We start from the raw sequence: 25,024 nt of genomic DNA on the forward strand, positions 1-25,024 counted from the left end.
TTTCTGTTAGTACAATAAACCTGATTTCAATCCTGAAATATTACTGTGTCCATCAGTTATTAGATATATCAAACTGAAATGGCTGTTGCAAACACCAAAATATTTAGAACTAAAAAATGATTAAGATTAATAGGGGTGCCCAAACTTTTTCATAGGACTGTACCATATTTAACATCCAGCATCAGACAATATTATGGATTTTCTAACTAGAAGAAACTTTGACTATTGTCTTAGGTGTCGAAGTTAGATCCTATGTATTCCTACTAGACTTGAATCAAAGCTGTCATAGGAATGACTACAGAAACAGACATCCTATCCACACGAGATGCTATGCCAGGTCACAAGACACAGCTGAGGACCACAACAAAGTGGACAACTATCAAACAGCCATTTCACTACAATTTAGATCATGTATCTTGCTAATGATCCAGAGAATTCTTTGTAAGAATGCTATTTTATTATTATTTTCAGTAAGACTTACAGTAAATTTGTTGGGGTTCTGATCCATCTTTACCCTGCTTCCTGAAAGGTACTGCCAGGCACGACCACGCAGTGAAGGTGGGATCCCCTTCTGACATCTTAGCTTTATCTGCCAAAAATAAAAAAGGATTTCCAAATGTGTTCCAAAAGCTATAACTAACTATGGATTGTGAAAAGAAAAATTACATGCTGTGACCCAATGTTTCCAGTGGACTTGTCACTTTACATAGCTATATGAGCACAGGGGAGCTGTAACAAGAAGCCATCTGGAGGCAAACATGAGTCAGTATGTGCAGCTGACATTAGGCATTTGCCAATGATATGCAATAACATGTAAGTTATCTCATGGGAAGGGGTGGATGAGGAAAACTTAACTTCTTGAGAATAAGTTTAAAATATTTTTCTTCTTTTACACTACATTTTAATTAAAACAAGAGGAAATTTCAGCACAGGAATATTTTATTGTGAATACCATGTTTTACAAATGAGACAATTGGATTATCCAGAAAATCATAACTAAGAAATAATAAATAATAATTAATAATAAAAATTTTAATTATTATTATTATAATAATAAAAGAATAATTTGGGTATTTACTTGCTCAAAAAAATACTACAAAGTAATGCCCTGTTCAGGGACAACCCATAGGGTATTATATATCAAAACAGCCTAGCACGGAGGTGCGTGTTCTCTGGTACAAGGATTAAATTGTCAGGTTGTATGGACTATAAAGGGCTGCAATAATTTCGAAAGCCATATTGTTCTCTTATGGCATACCAATAGGATACAGCTGATAGGTGGCGTTTCAGATAATACATATACCCCAGCTATATTGGAAGACCCAAAGATTAAAATGAAACCTATAATTTATGTCCTATCCTATGGGTATGCTATAAAATTCAACAATGGGAATACCTGTGTCTCAAGAGTTAGTAGCCATTAAGATCTGCAGGTTTTCCCCAAACCGAGGGTTGAGCATCCCCTGTCTAAGAAAAACTGACCGTGTTGTCACTAGAAGCCCATCCCAGTGAAACGTTGCTGCCATTGCGGAGATATGACTTTTTTGTCAATATGCAAAAGAGCACTTTGGAGCAACAGCAAGGCCATCACTACTCCAAAGACATCTTTTGCATATTTGACAAAAAGGGCTTTCTCTCAGCACAAGGAGAATCTGGTTTTTCGGTATATTAAAATTTCTCTGGTAAACCCCTTATTATACTTAAATCATCAGGCAAAGTTCTCTTTTACTAAAAAAAAAAAAAAAAACACGCCCTGTAGAAATATTCATCAACTTTAAGGTGCCGTTAACCAACTCTATTATCTGAAGGGCTTTTTGGCCTTTCACATACAGTTTCTTAATCCGGATCTATAGTAAACTGTTTCCTTCAGGTGGTAATCTGATACACAGTTCAAGTAAATTTCTATTGGTAATTCACTATAACTCGTGTGGCATAATTTGTCATTTCCTACCTAGGTGTTGTGTAACTAAGAACGCTGTTTAACAAACTAAGATTCACTTTTAACAAAGGAAATCTCAGTAAAAGAGTAGGCTGACTTTGAAGGTATTGTGCTTTAATATTTTATTACCATGTCCATGATATTGAAAGCATCTTCCTCTATTCATATACACAGCTGCATCACATTTTTTCAGCATTGTAGCATCTTTATGCCATCAGACATGATTTAACAGCTTATTTCTATCTCTGTAGCTGTCACATTATTTTCTAGTAACCAGAAACCAGGAGAGTTTTGAAATGACCCTTTAGGCATAAAAATAGCAGAAAACATACAACTCAAGTCAGTACAAAAACGAGAAAGACATTTGCTCAGGATTCCTGAGGATTTTAACTGTTAAGGTACCTATACACCTGCAATAGCTACTGGCCCAATGCTTGTTTAGTAGACAGCTATTCCTCCCTAACTTGTATGTACATGCATACCTGGCTTAGCCAAGCATGCTCTGGCAATGAGAAGAGGGGGGTCAATCACTACTAGACAGTTCTATTGACACCTTAGAGGACAGTCTAAGAGGAGCCAATACATTTAAGATCCCCGTCCGATTCTGCGAAACGTCAGCACGTACAGCTGACTTTACACTATTGTGTATGGGGGCATTTCTAAACTGTGCTTCTAAAGCAGAATTTCCCTTTGACCATCTTTAATTACCCTGCAGATCATAGACACATAATGACTGGCTCCAGAAGGTTCTGTCTAGACATATTGCTGCACTCTCAAATCCACAGCTCTTCACAAGTCAGTGCCGAGTATGAGCTATACTTCATACCTTCTGCAAATTTCTTAAGTCAGCCAAAGTCATAAGGATCAAGACTGAACTTGCTTAATGTCTACAGCAGACAACACTTCTCATTCCCAACATTTACTGTGAAAGCAACAGCTCCAAACCACAAACCACTACCATAGACCTGTTGTTGTACACCCGAGCCATTGCCTTACGCAGAGAAAGCACTGTAGAATAAGTGCTATAGCCGTGGTGGCGACTCTATGGCATAAGTGCCAGAGTTGGCTCTCAGAGCCCTCTGTGCAGGCACCCATCGGTGGAGCAGATTGTACTGTGTGGGGGCCAGTGTGGGGACCCCTCACTATATCACACAGTATCAGTTTTATAGCAGACGTGATATTAGTACAGACTGTAATAACATTGCACGGTCACTATAAAACGATACTGTGCAATGTAAATAGTGAACATTAATTGTTCAAAACTATACCAAATGAAAACTTTTACCTTTCAGTACAAAGTTGTTTTGTATCACTGAAAGCTCTGTAAAGACCGTATCTTGCAGGTGCCATGGTGGCACTTTGAGATAAATTAGTGGGTGTTGAGTTGCAGTTTGGGCACTCCGTCTCTAAAAGGTTCACCATCACTGTGCTATAGCGCGCTACTATTTCAACAGTCATTAATTGTCTCCTACATAAAAAAAACCTCAGCATTTACTAGGCTATACATCCTTTGAAGAGCTGAAAGCGTATGACCTAATTTACTTTGTTAGCATATGCCCTGTATATAGTTTAACCAGTTTGTATACAAAGTACAAGCCAAAGCAGGGTTCCTTTTCCTGACCTGTGCACGTGCCTCACCTTTTATCTTTCCACGTGAACTTGCCAGTCTTTCCAGTCAAACCCAGGCCCATTCTGCTGGAGCAGACAGGAAACTTTCTACTAAACAACAATATATGTCCCAAAACACCCAAGGGTGCTCTGAGCACACCCTACATTGCTGCACCCAGATGATAGGGTGGTGGTGTTAGTGAATGATGACATGATTAGCAAGGTACAGGTTCTGTAAACTGGGCAGCAGAATGATGGATTTGCATATTCCATGCACAGAACATTAGCCTACCTTCTTATGTCTTTTTGCCATCCATTTATCCCAGTTAGACAGCATGTCCAGCCATTTTCCTTCCCTTTGTCTTAGAACTTCAACTGATAGCTCCTCTTGCCTGTGAAGAAAATACGACAAGACAGATTGTAACTAAATGAACCCATGTGTGGTTGGCATGGTTCACTAAACACACAATAAAGGGGAACTGCTGCCATCAACGACCACAAGAACTGGCTTGTAATATTAAAGGGAAAGGGTCATACGGAATAAGCAATCTGTTCTGTCAGCATTCTGTCAGCAGTAAGTTATAGATCAGAAGGGGCTGAACCGAATGATATATAGTTTATGGGAACGATTCATTATAACTTGCAGTTTATTCATTTAAATCTCTGCTAGTGCTTAGGAGTCCATTAGGCGGAACCCACTAATTGGCCATCTATGTATCCATGTTTATACAGGGAAGGCTGTCAATCAGTGGTTAGGACCGCCCACTGGACTCCTAAGCACAGAACAAGAAGGGATTTTGAAGTTACACTGAATTTTTTACCACCTCCTTTTCTAGAAGATGATCCCAGTAGACTGGACTGCAGTTTCATGTTACCTTCAGGACTGATCACAAGGCTTAAAAAGGATTTGCAGTGGACAGTTCATTTTGGTAAAAAAAATTAAAATTCTCTGACAATAAGCTGATCAACTGTTCTACTTCTGGAACCCAGCTGAAAATATATATTTACCTGTAGGAAAAATGAAGCATGAATAGAATGGCCATGAATTTGGTCCAATCTTCCCCATGTGAAAGGTGAGGTTAGTCATACCATTCATAATTGTCTCTCTATGGGACTGCCGCAGATTGCCAAATCTAGCACTCCGCCATCTCTGGTAGACACAGAGAATGAACAGAGTGGCAATGCACTAACAGAACTTGCTGTACCATCCACACAGGGGAGAATAAACCCCTGTAGATAGGTCACAACCTTCTTTGGTGGTGGCAGGCCTGTCAGTTTCTGCTGTACTCAATGGGCTGAAGTCTCCCTCTGTATTAATACATGGAATATGAAAGTTGTGTCTAAATCAAAGAATTCCTTTAAAAAGGAATCTGTAAGCAGTTCTGATCCTGTAAAACTGCTATTGGTAATATATGGTATTAGAACTCTGCTCATGGAAAGTGGAGGTGCTTGTGGACTAGTTGCTAACCAAAATCATAGATAAGGAGTATACCACAGCACTCAAATTGTGATGCTCACACATATTTAATAGACATAGACCTGTACACTTTACAAGTGATGGATATGACGTTTCAGCCTAGGATAGACCTTTATCATTGTTGTGATAGGAAGAACTACTTTTAATCCATGGCTGTAGGTTCTGTAAGTGCTCAGATGGACGTCCTTCAACTTGAAGTGCTCTTGTAGAACCTGCAGCAATGTGGTAACAATTTTTTTCTACCCAGATGTAGTAATATCAACATTCACCAAGATATGTCACAATAGCTCTCCACGACGTCTACCTTACTTTGTCACCAGTTTCCCTTATAACTTACCACAGATAACCATCTGGCCCAATTTTGCATATTGAATATTCCTAAACATACAAAAATAGTGGAAAGTAACTTTTACACTTTGGCTGTGGAGGTGAAAGAAGCCTTTAGCAAACTTTTTAAAAACAGTACTAAAACTTGTAGAACATACATGAGGAATGACTGTGCTGTAATATTGTGACCCGAGTACAAGATAGTGGGTAATGTTTATCCCCAACAGTGTATAATAGGTTTAAAAAAAACAAACCACACACAAACTCTGGCTGGTTATATACGGTAGTATAGTATATGCATAATGCATGCACTGAAAAGAGGCCATGTATAGCATAGTGTAATAAAGGAAGTGGATACGATTGTACAAATAAGAGTTTTGGCCACAATGTAACCCAAGAATATCTGGCACACAAGTATAGAACAAGTATCACTCTGGTCACCTTGGGTTAAGTTCAACATCTTCATTAATGCATGGCTTGTTCTAAAGTCTTTGGGTAGACTTCAATATTACAAGTGCCCCTATAATGTTTACGATGGGGTTTTCTGTGTGTGGATTTTGGAGACTTTATGCACTAAAGTCCCATCATTTCCAATTGGAGTCACACACTAGCTCCCCCTTTTTTTTTTTCTTTTTAGCGCTCTATCTTGACTAGCTTCCTTCCCCAAAAAACTCAAATTTGGCACAATCTTACTCAAGTATTCAACCAACTACTTTTATGCGCAAAGGATGGGTCTAATCAGTGGAAGTGCCAGGGGTGGTAAACATGGGTTCCCCTACCACAGTTTTGCATTGTAAATCAGCATGTGCAGCTTAGGCCCAGCTCAAATATGCGTTTGGTATTCCATTCGGGGAGTCCACTTGGGGACCGCCTGAACAGAATAACGAACGAAAGAAAGAAAAAAAAAAAAAGGGAGCAATGAATGCACACAGACCGCATAGACTAACGGAGTCCGTGTGTTTTCTGCACGAATCATGCGGAGAGAAAAGTACTTCAAAACGACTTTCCTCTCCAAATGATTTGTGTCTAAACCACACAGACCCCATTATAGTCTATGGGGTCTGTGTTCTTTCATTGCTCATCGCTTGTCAATATGTTCGGTATTCCGTTCGGGGGGTCCCCAAGCGGACTCCCCAAATGGAATACCGAATGCAGATGTGAACCAGGCCTTAGCTTCAACTGGTAAGTGAAATATGAAATCTTATCTGGTTTCTGGCGGTTGCCCAGTCCTTTCCCTATGCTTTACACTGCAGTTCTGCTTTCTGAAATTAGGAATTAATGCATAAACAGTCAGTGCCCTGGCAGGAGCCTGCTGTGTTAGTAGAAATTTATCTTTAATAATAATGAATTGATAATCAGAATTATATATAATGTGATGTGATTCATAGTATTACACATAATGGAATCTTTAAAACTGAAGAACAGGTCAAAAAGAGGAAAGTTACCAGTGTCGCTTACGATAGGACGGTAACAATACAATGCAGCATTGTATTTACATGGTGCATTAAGATGTTAAAAGAGAGGTGATAGACTACCCTTAAACCAGCACCACAGTCAGAGGTAGAGCTTGAATTGTACCAGGATACGACTGCTACTTGCTCTGAAAAGGTTAAAAGTTTGCCCAGTTCTTTAGCACGATTATTGTAGGCTATTGAGAACACATAATTGCAAGATGTTTATCAATGCCATGTCAAGCCAACTCCCGCCTATGTTCTTACCAGAAGAACTATTCATTCTGAATGAAAGGCTTGGAGAGTGAAGCTATACATACACATGGCATATGACGGATGAAGTTCTGCATTGGATCTGATAACACATTGTTCAAAATACGGGTATTTATCAGGCACTTCCTTTTCTGGCGATGCAATGAACGGAATGGGGGCTGACTGCCCCTTCTGTAACAGCCATGACCTTAGGAAGGAAAGTAAACTCATCCAGAGGAAGTTAGAGCAGAGACTTCTGTATCCCACGCATAAGGCAGTGAAGTAAATGAACGCCCTACTGTCTCATCACACCATCCTCGCACATGACTGAGGTGTTGCATCAACAATGCCTTCTTAACCCAGAAAGAGGCATTGTATTAAGCCAACACATTAACTAAGTGACAATTTACAAGTCCAAACTGCAGAGCCTTTCCTCTATTTATACTACAGTATAAGGCAATTTATATTGACATCCTAAAAAACAGACTGAACCAGGCCTTTGGACTTCATGCTCCGGAGAGAGTTCTACTTGCTGCTTGATCTGTTCAGCTAAAGGTTAAAAGTTTCATCTATATCCACAACGATAAAAGAGCGTTCCAATTTTAGTCCAAAAAGTTATGCTGTTATTATATATTGAATTTATTTTGTGGAGAAGGTAGCTCGGTAGCAGCATTGGTACAGACACAACCAGTCAGAGAGAGGGACACAAAACCTGGTGCAAACAGGTTTATTTACAAAAAAACAGCAAAATAAGTATTCACTTTAGGTACGAAATAAGCAAAATAAAATACAGCCTTAAATTTGGCAAAAACGTCAAACAAAACCCTGCTTGTCCAAGCACTAACAAACAGTATGAAACTAACTAATATATACGAGTGGCTTACTACCAACCACATCAACAAACAAAATAGCACAGTACAGTCCCACCAGACTTTCAGTTGCACAACAATGTAAGGTACCGAGCAAGACGACTGTTACCCAGTCAGAAGGTCTTCCAGAGCACTGGATAACTTGGGCAATGGTGAAGTGGACAGCAGCTGCGGCCCTCTACACCTGCAAGGGATGGTGAACAGTAGAAGAACGACCAGAACAAAGAGACAGCGCGCTTACTCCAATAAGTTTAGAAAATATTGGAGTAAGTGCGATGCCCCTTCGTTCTGGTTATTCTTCTGCCAGACTTTCAGTATCTCAGGACAGAGCCAAGGAATCTCCTCTCGCTCCCAGAAGCCCTAGGCTTGCAGAAACGCAGCTTTTCTTGTTGCATATTTTGTTGCGTTTTTTTGTGTCAAAGCCAGTAGTGGATTGACCAAAGGTAGAAGTATACGATCTACCTGTATATTTCCCATTCCTTTTGAAGCCATTCTTGGCTTTGGCTCAGAAAAACGCAACAAAATAAAGCAGCGTTTCTGCAACATGGGGCCTCAGTCTTAAAGGGGTTTTCCAGGCTAGAATACATTTTTGAAAAAAAAAAAAAGATCTGAGTGCTTTTAATAGATATAGAAGTGCACCCAAATACCTTTAGCAGTGTTTTAGGTGATTTCTGAGGTTCTCTGTGAGCTCCTGGCATCTTCCCCTTCTGTTTCCTTACAACTATCCTGATAGCTTGGGCCACTCCGAGCTGACTCACACTAGCTCCTTTTCTCACTCACACCACCTCCCTTTTTCCCTAGCCATCATCGATTTTTCACATTGTTTATTGATTGACATATTTATTTGCTGTAATAACTGAAGGATTTGTAACAGTTGTATTTTGCTATAAAAGTTTGTACACCACCAATATCGCATCGCTTGAGAAAGGTCCAGGTATTTTAGGACTGAAACGTTGCAAATGGAATAAACCCACAGTAATGATCACTTTTTCCTAAATATTAGAGTGCTGTCTTTTTTTGTATCTATACATACACACGCGCACACACACATATAAATATACATACACACAACCCCAATTTTAAGAAATTTGGGACTCTGAATAAAACATAACGAAAAACAAGAATGCAATGATTTGGCAATCTCATATACCACATATCCATATTTTATTCACAATACAGGCACAAGCTGAGTTAACATCTGCATCGGAGCCTGTTTGGAAATTCCACTGCAGTAACCACCGAAAATAGGTGGAGGAAAAAGTGCTGCAAGTCCTGTACTTTTGCTGTCCATTGATTTTAGTGGTCCACGTTACCATACACCTTTACAAGGCCATGCACCTATGCTAAAATCTATGCCAGCTCATAGTTACTGTACTATTTCAGACATCACTTATATCAGTAAGTGACAAATATGGAGGGGTTGCTGGCCCTGTCCTCTTTTAGGAGGAGGGGAGAGGGTAGCTCAAAGTAACAGACACATATTTGTGTCTTTTCTTGGCAATAAAACTGGCATGCAAGGCATAATAAATCTGCCCTTTTATCTGTTGTGCATTGTACGTGCTGTTCCTGTAAGTGATCCAAGCCATATTTTATTCTGTATCAATTTAAAATCTAAGTTTTACTGCTTGTCCAACATCTTTTTCAAATAACAGAAAAACTAGAGTTCAAAAAAAAAATACAAATTTTCACCCCTCCCATTGCTAAACACATTTACCTGCTTACCATAGACCTCCTCAGCCTAAATCCTCATTATATCTAGCTGGACATCCATTTGTCCAGACTAGTGTGTCTAGTGTCTCATTTCAGTTATTGCCTCCACTGATCTATGTATAATAATATACTTTGTAATATCATATTAAAATGAAAAATTACAAAAAAAACAACCCCAAAACCTAAAACAGTCATGATTTATAATGGAAGTCAATTGATCTGCAGATTACACTCCTCATATGGTGCATAGTCCTGTCTGACATAGGGCTGGATAAATCACAAAAGCCCGGTAGTCAACCTCACAAAGTTAGGCTGAGTTCAGACAGGATTTACTGGTCAGGATTTTAACACGGAATCCACGTCAAAATCCTGACCACAAAAAGCAATGAAATCAATGGAAGCCGGTCATTTCTTTTTTCCGCGAGCGAAAGACATTCTCTCCCGACTAGGCCTATTCATTTGGGCTTAATCAAGAGCAGAGTGCCGTGACTGGGTGTTGATGCACTGCACCGGCATCCAGTCACGGCTACCTGTTTTTTGGTCTGGAATCTGAGACGGCCTCCGCACCAAATTCTACTAGCAGAAAAAGGAACCCATTGAAGTGAATGGGAGTTTTTTTTTTTTTTTCAGCGCTGAAATTCCACACCAAATTCCTCATCATTTTCCTCCGTGTGAATGGACCCTAAAGAAGAAACTTCTACATGAACTGTTACTATCCAAGTGTAAATGCTCGTATTACAGGGGGAACTACAAAGACCAGCGGACTCCTGGAGAGGTCTGTGGCTCTGGCACAGTACAGAACTATTGCCTATCCCTGTACATATGCCACATTAGTAATATTTTGCCGTTTGTCACTATAGCTAAAAAAAGTTGAAGTGTTTTGGTTTTTTTTACTTGGGAGGAGAACAGTTTGTGAATAAATGGGACACACTGTACAGAACTGACTAATCCTTCGACATAACTAAAATATCCAAAACATGTCAGGTATTTGAGCACTTTAAACATGGCACAACCCCAATACATAGAGAAGAGGCCTCAGGGCCAGCCATTTCCTCTGTTTCCTTCTATACGACTCCTCTCAGATTTCAGATTTATGTAGATCAATAGATAGATCAATAGATAGATAGATAGATATAGGGTTACACAACATTTTCCAAACACATCAAACTGTCAGTGTGTGTTACCTTTATGACAAAGCACCGAGGTGTTGTACAAAACCCGTCTTTCCGCAGCATATGAAGAAAAGCGAATCACCTTACTCAGTATCACTATACACCAAAGCCAAGGATTACATTAGTTTGTAATAAGCCGTAGAAAGCCATGTCAGCTTATTCATCTCCTACAACAGAATATAAAGTACCTAAAGTGCATTCTGAGATGGTGATCAAACAATGACACCGTAAGAGACTTCAGTACAACAGGGCAGAAGGTTTTACACACCAAAATCATATTGTAAAAACATAAGTTTTTAACAAATTTCTGTGTCTATTGTTAAATGCTCAAACGTGCTTTCTACAAAAAAAAAAAAAACTAAGTAAAACTTCAACCAAGACATTTAGAACATCAGTTCTGAAGAGCTATCACAAGGAAAGTGCATCAGCTGTAGACGGCAGGGGTCCGACTGCCAGGACCTCCACAGTTCAGTAGTGTCCCTGTGACGGAGCATGCTGTAGTGGTCACTCCGTGTACTATTAATACCAGTGATTGTCCCATTCAAGTCAAAACTGCAGCCAATCTTAAATTGATGTCCTCTGTTATAAATGTTGAGCAGCTGGGAAACTTCTTAAAGCAGCCCTTAAATGGAAGATTGGTCTCCATAAAACTGTTGTGTTCAGTCGACCATCTAAAATGTTTAGGGATCTATTGCAGGATCCCATAGTTGTTGGATGGGTAAGCAGATGCAAGCCAAGTGTGCAAACATATCAGTTGAGAGGTCTCTTGTGCAGGCCACAAACATACAAACTATTGTACAGTCATTAGACAATCTGACTACCTAGCTATGAACACTAAAAAGAAGAGGAGAGTGAACTAAGTAAGCGGCCATTTTCTTGTGGCTTGTAAGAATGCGCAGTCGGCTCTGCCCAAGCCCTAGAAGTTTGACCCCCCCAGCGCCGGAAGAAGACGCAAGAAGAGGCGGTTCCTGAAGAAGATGGAGGCGGCGCTGGAGAGTTCTCTCACAGCATTGGGGGGATGGGGCCTGCCCCCAGTGCTGCGAGAGAACTCATTTACCGACAAAAACTGGGATTTCTACCAAATGGCGGGGCAGAGAAGACATCTAAAGGTAGGAGAAGAATAGCCTTTGTTAAGGCTATTCCTACGTGTTAGTCACAAAAAAAATTGCATTTTAATGATAGGATCCCTTTAATATACAAATATATTTTTTGACTAGCAGGTATGTGTTGGTAAATTTCTGGGATGACTTTGCTACAGCTCTAATTTTTTTTTTTTTTTTTTTTTTTTTTTTATTTCTCTTTTTTTAAGCCTGCTTCTTAACCTCTACATTTGCACCAGATACTTCTACTTCTTTGTCCAACAATACACTGATAGATGGCAATAAGAAGGAATTACAGCAGGAGAGAGGATGGAAAATACTAGGAACTCTCTGAAATGTTTGCTTAGCAGTCTGGACATCCCTGATAATAGGAACGGAAAATACTACATGGAACCATAAGCTGTAACCACACAGCAGAAAATCTATATCAGGCCCAGGACAGCACAGTCAGTGTATATAGCAATACTGTATAGTAATAACCGTACTCTCACACCAGTAATACTGAACGTCATCAGTTGCACTTCCCATTCTATGTACTTATAGGAAAGAGAAAAGAGGAAGTAATAAGAACATAAACAGGTAGGGGTGTATATCTACTTGTCAGAATACATTTATAATCTCCCTATGGGGAAGGGGGGGGGGGGGAATCAGTAACTACAGTTTATTCATAGTCCGAAATCTAGGTCGCATGTCTGACAGAACTAAAATAGCATAACTTTTTCTCTCAATTCAGGGAATGGTGCCTGAGCATCAACTTCCATAATCCGCTATGGGTATGACGGGGTGGAAATGAACACCAATCTGTTTCTAAACAATTTACATGGCAATAATAGTGAGAATTGTTCCCGCCACAAAATATATTATTCCTGCTTGTGGTTATGTCAACACGGTACAAGTCATCTGTGGATCTTAAATAGGTTTTCTGTAACCAAAAGCATAACCATTACATGATAAAATAGTATGCAACTTTCTAATACAATTTTTATCTTTTGCCATTTTCAAGATCAGTTTGTGGTCAGTTAATATAAACATCCGTATTTCACCAAGAAGCCGCAACCTGCAGGGCAAAAAAACCCAACATGGACTGTAGGCTTATACCTTTTCTCTTCACTGATACATTGTCGCAAATTATCCGGACAGAAATTGTTTAATATCCGTTGCTCTCATCCGTCATGAGATGAGAACAGCAGACATAGAATGACAGATGCAGACTGAGCCCCCTCATGTGTTGGACGTGGTCTTCAGTCATATTTGGGAAGAATGCAGACTGTCATGTTGTATGTGTTCGAGTCAATGGGAAAGGATACAGGCAGAGGGAACAGTCTGCATCAGTTACTCTTGTACAGTCCACTGGGGTCATCCTATGATGGATGACAAGAACAGATATTGACAATGATACCGTAAAGATAGCCTAGGGGGAATTGCATGTGAAAAAGCTCTCCACCATGAAAAGTGACAGATCTGTACAAGCTTTCAGCCTCTGAATGTAAGACTAAATCTTATTCAATGAAGGCAAATAGATCTTGACCTTTCTGAACAGCTGATATATAATATATCTGTCTACCCAGGAGACCTACAACCAATCATTGACCTCTGCTTGGATGCAGTAGTCATGAGGGTAGAGGGGGGACATCATCACTACAGTCAAGTAAACAACAGACTGGAAAGGACCACAGGTGCCCTCCTTTCCAAATGGCAGTGAAGAAAAATCTCCCTTTTTCACAGCCATTTTGTCCGCCGGTCGTAAGAGTGTAGGTCGAGACTGAGGCTCCACGTTGTACAAGAGATGCTTTTTATTGTTGCAAGTTTTGCTGCGCTTTTTTTGAACAAAATCCAAAAATGGATTTAGCAGAAGGTGAAAGTATAAGTGCTTCCGAAAACAGATGCAGAGAGTGCAAACTGTACTGAAAAGATGGAAGGCCACATAGAACAGGCTGGTTTCTAAGGAACAGCGATTTCTAAAGGATAGGTAATAGCAGTGGTGGGGGATGTTCCTCCAACATTTAACCTTCTACCTCCGAGTTCTAGGACAACTATGGCTGCATAAGTCCCCTTGTTACATATCTGCCAATATAAACGGAGCCTGTGCCAGTCTGTACTCAGTAACAAGTTGGCCTCTTTGATCGAGCGACTACTTATGTTCACAAAAGGTCTCCACAGGTTACTGGTTTTACTCCTATCTAGAAGAAACCCACAGAATAAACTACCATGGACATTATGTTTCTTACAATTGCTGTTCTGTGTGTTATAATGGAAAAACAGGATATTACTTAAAGAGGAACTAAAAGGAAAGCATTGGTGTACAAAGAGTACTACTATGGATGATACAAAATTCTAATGCCTGAAAAAAAACAAAACATCTCATCAGTATGGACAGGGGCGTAACTACCGGGGTAGCAGCAGTAGCAGCTGCCACAGGGCGTTTTTTTTTTCTTAATAGGCTGTTACCGGCTAGAGTAACTCCAGCCGGTAACGGGCCCTATTTACTCACCGATCCTGGCAGAAGCTGGGATCAGTAAGTGACGCCACGGGCCCCACAAACACTATTATTATACCCGGGGTCTTTTCAGAACCCCGACTATAATGATCGGAGGCCCAGGAGGGGTAAGGGAACATAAAAAAACACTGTTACTTACCTCTATGGGTTCCAGATAGCCTTCGGGCCTACTTCTGTGACGTCCCTGACATCACATGACCAGGGCCTGCATCCGGAGTCATGTGACGTCCCGCACGTCATTTAAGATGGCCGACACCACCGAGGAGTGCAGCGGAGCCAGGGAGAGGTAAGTAACAGTGTTTTTTATGTTGATGTCCCCCCTCTGTTTCCAATTATTATACTGTAGAATCTGAAAAGACCCCAGAATATAATAATTGTTCATGGGTGTCCACAATGGGGCATAATACTGTGTACTGGAGCCAGTATGGGGACATAATACTGTGTGCAGGGGTCATTATGGGGCATAATACTGTGTGCAGGGACCAGTATGGGGACATAATACTGTGTGCAGGGGTCACTGTGGGACATAATACTGTGTGCAGGGGCCACTATGGGGGATAATACTGTGTGCAGGGGTCACTATGGGGCGTAATACTGTGTGCAGGAATGCAGGGGGGGGGGGGGGTGTAGGGTGGTCGGTCGGGGACAAAAGTTTGCCATAGGACCCCGCCATTCCTAGTTATGCCACTGAGTATGGAGTCAGTATCACTTCCATATATAGTCCCTATTTCTACCATAGGTCATCAGTCTAACATCTAAAGTAGAAATAAATAAAAATTAGTTTTGTCCCAACCGCTCGAAAGGACCCACATCACAGAAGATATTTTCTATTGCATTACAGCATAGGAGATCTTTATTACAACATCTGTATGCTGCCCCATTGATGTCATGTACCCATTGACATCAATGGACAAGTCTCAATGACATAATGGACTGAAACATTAAATTGGGTAAATTCACCCTGTAGTGGCTAAAGGGCTAGTCTGCTTGAATTCAGTGGGCAGCACTGCAGCACTTTCAAGGCAGTAAAAATTGCTGCCAATATTTTGGTAAGCTGTATAGGAGACCTTGCATTAAAAGTGTACAGTTATAGGACACTTACAGAATCTTCATACAGTCAGACATATTACTGATATGTGAATGGCCAGTTAGAGTCTCAGGGGGATGGGGACAGGAGGCAGGCTGTAGAAAAATAGAGAAGTCAGAGGTTTGGTCTACCGACTTTACAGACCTGAGCACCCATAGATTTTGTCAGCTATCTGTAGACACAAATCCCCCTAAAGGTTGCATGGTGACAGGGGCACCTCATAGGTGCTCCAGAAACAATCTGAATGGGGTGGTGATGCTGCAGGAAATCATCATTATCAGTGTGAGAAAAGACAAAGCAGCCCTGTGTACCCTATGAGAACTAGTGGCATCTAATGTTTTTATCGGAAACCATGTTCTTCCAAAGCAAAAGGCAGCTCTGGGCGCAACTCTGACTTTTAGTTAATAATAATAGTTGTCCAGGGTGTGACTCCCAGTGGAAAGCCGTGCGAGGTATCCAAATTAAACCCTGCATTTTAGTACAACAGAAAGTTAAAGGAGTAGATCATTTACACGACTGATCAGTGACTGACAGATCAACAGAAAACTGAGAGAAATATAAAATCATTTCATCAGAATACTCATTGGCAGACAAAAACTTTCAGTCCTCAGGTCAGTAACAGGAGAACTGCGTTCTATTCTCTGAATGAGGAGCCCTAATGTCTGTTCTTTTTATTGAGAGATAACCACTTAAAGGGTTTGTCCCATCACAAGGATCCTATCTATACTACTTGTTAATGTGAATGTAAGACTTTTCCTAAATACACTGCTTCAGCAAAACTGCTTGCTTTGTCCACTATCTTACTTTATTCATTTTTTTTTTACACATCCCTTGACTTATCTGGTCATAAGTCAAGTGATGTATCTGTATCAGGGGGGAGGGAGGAGGGGCTCAGTGCACGGGAGCGAGCCTGGGGGGGGGGGGGTAGTTTACCCTTTGGGGGGAAGGGGCCGCCAATGCAGACCCGGCATCCGCTGTAATAGAGAGGCGGATGCTGGGGACGGTTAGACGCCAGCACAGGTGCCTGCAACATCGCTATGCTCCTGCCCTGCATGAAGCCAGCAGCGGCAGGAGCGATGCTGCTATTCCAGGGTGGGCGGAGGATTGGAATAACGCTACATTCCCCAGCATCCGCCTCTCTATTACAGCGGATGCCGGGTCTGTATTCACATATGCAAAGCCAAATGGCGAGATGCCGCTGGCCCTGCGTGCACGCTCATAGACCAGTCTAGCCTTCACAATGCGAATACAGACCCGGCATCCGCTGTAATAGAGAGAGGCGGATGCCGGGTCTGTATTCGCATTGTGAAGGCTAGACTGGTCTATGAGCGTGCACGCAGGGCCAGCAGCATATGTAACCCCGCCCACTAATGACGCAACAAAGCCGAAAGAAAGAAGAATTTACAGCAACGAAGACTGGTGAGTATGCGACGTGGGAATACCCCTTTAATATCTAATTGGAGGATATACAACATACAAAATAAAGATAAATTAGTATGGCTTAAAAGGAATGAGAGGATAGTGGAATATAGGACTTTTTTCTCTTTTTTTAATACCATATTCTGTACATGATTATGGGGGTTGCCATGTTGCCAGGGCTTCTATTCTGTCCTATTAATAACATACAGTGATACGCTTCACAATGTAGTTATGGGCAGAAATAGTCTGGGGTCTTCTCATTGAGGTCTACTGGAGAGAGTTTTCTAGACCTCCTCTGTGTAGAGAGGGGGGGAGTAAATAAGCTGCGACATCTATAGAGAACATAACATACAGTCATCATTGTATCCACTAATGACAATAGAAGTGTTAACTTCTATTGTAGTACTGTCTGTCTCGTATTTAAAATTAGGTGACTGAAATCCTCTACAGAATTGGCAAGTGCCAGCCTATCAGGTTTTCAGAGTAAAAATTATGACAGTACTTTAAAAAAAATAAATAAATAAATAAAAAATAGTGACATGGAAAATTAAGGGGAAATCAGGCAACCCCCCCCCCCCCAATTTGCTGGTAATTGTTTTTCTGGAAGCTTACGTCAGCATTCCTTGCAAGTAGGACTGCCTATACGGGAGAGGATACCTGAAGATATAAAAAGGTTCACATGCCCCTCTGAGAAATAAATGTAAGTCCCATGGAGAAACAAGATACCTGCAGCTAGAGCTGAGAGACCTGGCTGCAGAAAAGACGCTTCTGACCCAGAGGTGTACTGCCAGTTTAATATAAAAAAGGTGCTAAATGCAAAAACCTTCACAAGATACTGGGTCACAACTGTATTAGCCCTGCGTGAAAAAAAGTCAAAAATCAAGAGAATATTGGGAGGAGAAAAGAATCCTGGTCTTTCCCTGAACAATTACAGAAGGCTCTACATACCTTCAAATATAGGTCTGATGCAATGGCTTCTTAGTAGCTAGTAGAGAAGCTATAAGCTCCTGAGACAACCCCATAAGTGACAAACATCAGACTCTCAAATGCTAGGTGGAGGTTCTGGACTTTGGGATGGAGAAGAGGGCACTGCTGAAGATCCTCACTCCAAGGAATGGGCCACAAAGGGATGGTACGCCATGTCCTCCAAGGCCAGTCTGGAGCAACCAAATTAACTTTTGCTTTGTCCTGCCGAATCTTTATCAGGGTCCTTGGAATCAGACAGAGAAGGGAAAAGGCAAGCCCCAAAACTTCTCCCCAATACAGACTGAATGCATCTACCCCTCTTGGATGGTCTGAGGCATCTAGGAAGTCAAATTCTTTTTGTTTGCTCTGGTAGCAAAAGGTCTATCACGAGAATCCCCAAGTGTGTACAAATTTGAAGGAACACTTCCCATTGTGGATTCCACTTCCCCTGACTGCTCAGAAAATATGTCATTACGTTTTCATTCCCTTTTAGGTGAACTGCAGATAGACTTAGGAGTTTCTGTTCCAGAACTGAGTTTGGGCTAGTTCACACAGGGGTTGTGACCGCGTATTGTGGTTCTGATTTTGACGCAGGAAGCCGCGTCAGAATAGGACCAAAATGCGCCTGCTTCGACTTCCGACAGTAACGGCTTCCCGCTCCGGAGAAGGCTCAAATGAATGGGCCTAGTCCGGACGGTGCTCTCGCAAGGCGAAGGCCGGGGCTGAATCAGCCGCGGAATCCGCCTGAAGAAAGGGTACCTTGCTTCTTTTTTCCGTGAGCGGGAACATACTGCTCATGGAAAAAAGGAAGCTAGCGGTCTACATAGACCTCTATTGTGAGGGGGGCAGATTCTGAGGTGAATTCAGCGTCAAAATCTGCCCCCACTTTCCCAGTGTGAACGAGCCCTTTGCGTTGCTCCCTGAAAATTTTTACAAATGAGACAACAGTGGAATTTGTTTGAGCAGATTTTTACTCCTAGCCCCTCTATCGTCTCCTGAGCAGCTTGCATGCCCTTCTGAATGGCCAGGAGCAACTTGAAATTTGAGAAGGCACCTCTTACAGCCATCGGACATTCACTTTAACGGAAATCCTCTCCCAGGTGAGCACCCCAACCCCTTTGTACGCCTTTGTACAGGATCAGATGGTTCTGGACTGACAAAGGGACTCCAGACTTCAGGTGATCCAGATTTAGCCAACACCAAAGAGATCCTGGTCTGGGAAGAGAGATGAAAGACAGAATCCAGGGACAGGAAGGACCTGTCCCATAGATTCAAAATCTCTTGCTGTAGTGGGAGAGTGTGAAACTTGACCCATTTGACAGCTGGGATGGAGGAAGTCATAATTCCAAGGACGGACATAACTTGCCTTGCAACTGTAGGACAGGAAAAGCTCCATGATCAAATTTCTCTCAGTTATGATCTTTTCTAGAGGGAGAAAAGACCTCTGACAGCTTGATGCCCAAGAAGGTTCTGATCTCGGAGGGAAAGAGGATTTTTCCCCTGTTGATGTTCCATCTCAACTCCTCCAAGGCTATTCAGAGAATGAGACAATGCTCCAGGGATTACTGATAGGAGGACAAAAATCAAAAGAAAATGGGCCAAATATGTAATAAGTAACAGCCCCTGCTTGATGAGAAAGTCTGCCATCTTTGCCACAAACTTAGTAAAAACCCTGGGAGCCTGAGAGACCCCAGTGAGGAGGGCAGGGTACTGGAGGTGAAGAAGGGAGTTGTTTTATAATCTCCCTGAAATTCCCACTAGGCTTCTTGACCATAAAGTGAGGTGCATAGAAACCCATCTCCAGGAACCACTACCCCCATCTGAGTCAGGGATCTGACCTCCCAATGCATGGAGAGATTCATTACTGGGTCTTTTGGACATGGTGTACAAACGAACGTGTTCCTGAGAATTCGAGACAAATTCTAGACAGAAGCCTTGCTCTATGTCCTCTAACACCCAAGGAGAGGCTGCAATAGCTAACCAAGCCTGATAAGGAAAAGCCAGGCCTGGAGTCATTGTTGTGGTTCCCTGTTAGGTGAGCAGTTCGACTCACAAGTGGTTCTTTCATGGGAGAGGATAAATTTGCAGTACTATATCTGGTATATTTCTTGCCCTTCCAGCACAACTGTTCAGGTGCTACCCATCGTCCTAGTTAGTCAGCTGCAGCAAAGACGTAACTCCTACAATAAGTGACCACTGCTGCCCATCACACTCAGGTATGAAGTCTATGCATTACACCCATATTTACAGACTACTTATGTTAATTGGCTACCTGTGATCTGCCAAGCTAAGCCACCCAGAATATCTAAGAAGCAGGGATGACTAATTATTATTTAGCTACGATGAATCATTAGATTTTATTAAGTATATTCAGCAGAAGATAAACTGATAAAATCCAAGAAACATAATTAGTAATAAAAAATAGTTTTTTTGGCCAGATAGCACACCATGGCATCAGCGATTCACACGACTATTAACAACTTGCAAGGAGGAAGAACAATCAATTGGCCTAAAGTGCTCTAATTTGTACATTTTAATAGATGGATAAATACACCATAAATAAAGACTTTCTGGTTATAGGTTTTCGTTTGTCCCTCATTTACATTCTTTAAGTATGTAGAATGTGAAATTCTTCAAGTTGTACAGGCAATCACAAGACTACATGCACATGACCTTAGTCGTTTTTACTGAACATATCCATGTTCTGCAGAAAACATGTCTGCATTTCATCAGTAAGTCATTCGTAATCATGGATCGCAAAAAGACTTGAATGATCATATACATTTTTATGGGCAAGCATGTGCCACAAATATGAGGGCAGTCTCTACAACTTTGACTCTGATCTTTAGAATGGGTCATCCATATTAGATCTGTAGGGTTACGACAACTGGGACCTCACAGATCACCTGCACCAAGACAGCATGGCTCTCTAATGCATACATACCATGAGCTGTGCGGCTCACTAGCCATACAAACTGTAGGTGCAAGTGTAGGTACTGCAGAATGGTCCCATTGAAATCTATGGGTCACCACTGAAATGTCTTCACTAAGATGTTGGAAGAGGATCTGTTAATACTCGAGCCTTTTATTCCTTATAATAACTATCTTATAGTTCTGTGTTGTTGCTCTGTCATTCTTCTAGAAATGTAAGAATAAATTGACAAGTAAGTGTTACCAATTGGGGATACACAGTTTGATATTCTCAAATCAATGCTGACCTTGCCATGCTTTGTATGGATACATCTTATGACGAGAGAATAGTAACACACAACTGTCAAATGTTTTGTACAGATTTAGAAGAAATAACAGGACATGGCACAACAATGAATTTTAAGAAAAGAAGCTCCAGAATTTAAGCACTGCGCCCTCACCTAGTCTTCTCCTTCACCAAGACTGAATTCCCAGACACCAAAACCCTTTGGGAAGTGTGCCCATATGCAGGATTTCTGATTATTACAATTTAGGTTACTGAAACCAGAGTGGCTTCAAAGAATACAAGTCTACAGCATTTTTATTATAGCAAGTCTAAAAAAACAGCAAGAGAACATTAGACACAACCACCAGGCTATAGTCTGAATTTCACCAACGAGTGCTGTAGAGATTTTGAAATGAGTTGCCTAATCTATTAAGATAAGATCCCATTAGCTGACTGGCATCAATTTGATCTAAAAAAGCAGTTGTCAAAAATCACATGCTCCTACTTCCCTATTTTGTGCAATCTACAAACACTGGAGAAGATTAACACGGCGCAACTGGAAATTGAAGACTGTCACAAGCCATATTTATCAAACACACAAGATAGATATATAATATCTGTATAAGGTGCTGCATGGGCATAGCTTGTGACTAAGGCTAGACATACAAAAAGCCTGTGGAATCCATCAACCACCACTTATTTTAGGCTCGCCAACAGGCAAAATTTTCCAACTCACTAGATAATTTTTGGTAGATACAAGTCTGTCCCTTAGTTTTTCAGAACATCCTAATCTACTGAATGGGATATCAGAACATCAATAAAAATGTTCACTAGTGAAAACTCATTTTACCACCATCTTTGGTGTTATTAGTTTCACAGTAAAACAATCTATTTGTTACTGTAAAATGTATGTCACCATAAGGCTAAATTCGCACATTTCGTCTGGATTACGTTCAGGGATTCCGTCCCCATTCTGCTTGAAAAATGCAGAGAGAAAAGTCCTGCAAGCAGGACTTTTCTCTCAAAAGTTTTTGGATGGAAGCCCAACAGACCCCATTATAGTGTATGGGTTCCCAAAGTAACTGCTTTTTAAGCAGATTGGGTTTCCCTATTTTCGTGTCCCCAAGCGGACTTGAAGAATGGAAACCGGACACAGGTGTGAACCTTTAGTAAGTGTATGAAGAAAGACAGCAGAAAGAACATGAAGACAGCAGACTTCGGTACAGAAAAGGTCTGTTAGAATAAATGACACCTTTGACAGAGCACATGTCTGACTTGTGTGATGCATCAAATATGTGAGTGGCACAGCCCACTGAATTTCTTCTCAATACAAGTAAAATTGAACAATTGCCTGTCCACATTGGCTACAAATTCCCACTGTTGTGACTCATGTTAAAGCTACAACAAGGCAGGAGAGGTGTACTGATCCTTTAAGCAGACAATCCCACTATTCTCCAGATAAAAAGTGACAGTGCACAGATGTATGCAGTCAAACCCAGCAGCAAAGGCAAACTCCCTCTACCGGAATGTACTAACCACAAGCCTTTCATATGAACTTAGCATTGTCAGAAACGCCTGGAATAGTGCAGCTTATTTTATACACAAAACATTGAACTTTATAAGCGATTCTGCGAACAAATAAAGAATGCACTTTGATATTGAAGATAAGCCATGGACAAAAGCTCTAAACGCTGCCTTATAAGCCAAGGAGCAAAGCAGAATCTGTCCATTAATTTGCTATGGAATCAAATGCAGATCAAGAAACAACAGCTTCTTAAAGGGAACCTTCAAAAACACTGGCCAAACTGTACTAAGCATGTTATAGAGCAGGAGGAGCTGAGCAGACGGATATACAGTTTTGTTAGAAAAGATTATTACTTTAATTTGATTTCTTTGTATCTTCACATTTTTTTTGCCGAGGAGTCCAGAGGGTGGTCCTATTAGTGAATGACAACCTTCCTGCTATCATTGTGTATACAGATATGGCTGTCAATCACTGATAGGGCCTGTCCATCAAGCTGCTCAGCGCCTCCTGCTCTATAACATCTTCAGATTATTGTACTGCATTTCCCATGTGACAAGTTCCCTTCAAGATAAAGAGAAAATCCACAGCTAGATGATGTTATACCAAACCTCATCCACATGCTGTGGCACAAATCTGCCGCAAGTCAATGTATGTTGCAGATCATCATTGTGGCTTTTTCCCTCCACAAGGCATAGAGTGAACTTTTGGCCAGTTCATGGCAAAATCTACCCCATGCCAATGTTCATTAAAACAAGGTTTTTCTCCACTGACCTCAGGTTAAGTATAATGCTTATGCAGAGTGGAAGATCATGGTTTAGTGGTTTTGGGTTCCACAGAAGCTGGTGGAGGACAACTTTTAAAAAATGACTCAGCTGTGATATGCGACTATATATGCTGCCATATTACAGATCCATAATGTATGGAGGCCTTTCCTGGAAAGGAGCCATCCTTGGCAAGGCTGGAGCTGGGCATATAGTGAGTTTGGGCTCTATGAGAGCTTTTCATTTGTAGTATGAGATTTTTATCAATTGTGACTATAAACACATGCAAACTTTACAGCCGACCATCAATAAGATGTATTGTCCCTTTTATTTTCCTGCTGATGCATCTGAAGGAAGGACACAATACTGCATTACTGATTTGTCAACAGTTTGTCAGACTGACAAAGAAAACCAGACGGTCTTCTCTCCATACACCTGGATACGAGTACAGGCTAGTGATTGTTTTGTTGTATCCATTCCTATTTTTTGGACACAAAAATGTTGTATACCGTACTTTTGTGGCCATCCCTCCCAAAAAAAATAAAATACATCTATGTAACTGAACGACCAAGTGTTTGTGTCCATTTATTTGCATCCATTAAACACATGTGAAACCTATTTGGCAAGGAGGAGGGGTGTAAATGAACTCATAATCGAGCTCCAAGTCCCAAAGGTCACAATGGATCCCAGCAGAGATTATAGGAGGAAAACTTTTAATGAAGTAACTTGTGTGGTGAGAAGGGATCACCGCAGATCATAGCTCCAATGGGATGAGACGATCTCGTGGCCGGACACACACCTCCACTAGTGACAGCTACCCCGGCCTGGCACAAGCACTACGCACACACCTGACCACAGTGACAGCCGCACTAGTGACACGTACTCTGACCGCACTAACTCCAGCGCAGCACTCTCAACAGTTCAACGGCACACTCACAGCTAAACCGGGATCTGCTCCCCGGGACTCACCGGTCACCATTCTCCTCGGTCTTGATGAGGAAGCCGTACTTGTCAGTCTTCCTCTCCGCGGTAAACCCGTTGATCTCCGAGTCCGAACCTATGGACTCCAGTTCCGGGTCACTGAGGGTCTCCCTGGTTCCACGTAGACTAGCAGAGGGAGACACACTGCCCTCCCCGGGGCTCCCCGCCATACCGGCTCCCCTCCACCTCTTCAACAGCACGGAGCCATCACATAACCCCGGCCCCCGCCGCACCTCTCCCTCTGCTCTCTCCCTACAGCAGCAGACACCTCCCGGGGCCTTACTAACTTTCCCCACCCCTCAAGTCCAGCACCCAATCAGTCGTCAGAAAGCAACACAGTCAGCCAATAGATACACGCAGAGAGCCTTAGTCAGCCAATCAAGACAGAGAACAGGCCGTCACTCAAGTAAGGTATCCAGCAATACATAACATTGATTATCTCCCATCCCGTCTTCCACTTCAGCCAATCAGCGGGCGCGTCTAGTAACGAGAGCCAATAGGAGTGTGAGGCACTACAGATTCTCGGTGTCCGTCTGCGTGACGTGCCCATGTCTGATACTCGCGCTCCGGCGGGGTCCTGCAAACATTCCCATAGTGTCAGTCACTCTAGCTCCGCCCTGATAGTGGTCAGACATACCCGAGACGTCCCATTAGCACAAGCCCCTCCAGAGTCCTGGAAACTGTCAA

General features: G+C 41.7%; 1 protein-coding gene across 2 annotated transcripts in view; it reads right to left on the reverse strand.

Moving 5' to 3' along the window:
• The window catches only part of TBC1D10A (TBC1 domain family member 10A), a 38,692-nt gene extending 13,983 nt beyond the window's left edge, over nt 1-24,709 (reverse strand). The window contains exons 1-3 of one of the 2 annotated variants that reach the window (XM_075276657.1): nt 24,326-24,709; nt 3,840-3,939; nt 482-589 (exon numbers count right to left, since the gene is read on the reverse strand). In XM_075276657.1, the coding sequence (XP_075132758.1) occupies nt 482-589; nt 3,840-3,939; nt 24,326-24,507 (390 nt within the window). In that variant the 5' untranslated portion in view covers nt 24,508-24,709. The remainder of the gene's footprint in view (nt 1-481; nt 590-3,839; nt 3,940-24,325) is intronic. The other variant, XM_075276656.1, reaches the window with a different exon arrangement.
• Between the last annotated feature and the right edge of the window lie 315 nt (nt 24,710-25,024).

Source organism: Leptodactylus fuscus, chromosome 1 (genome assembly GCF_031893055.1).
Source record: "Leptodactylus fuscus isolate aLepFus1 chromosome 1, aLepFus1.hap2, whole genome shotgun sequence".
Classification (NCBI taxonomy): Eukaryota; Metazoa; Chordata; class Amphibia; order Anura; family Leptodactylidae; genus Leptodactylus; species Leptodactylus fuscus.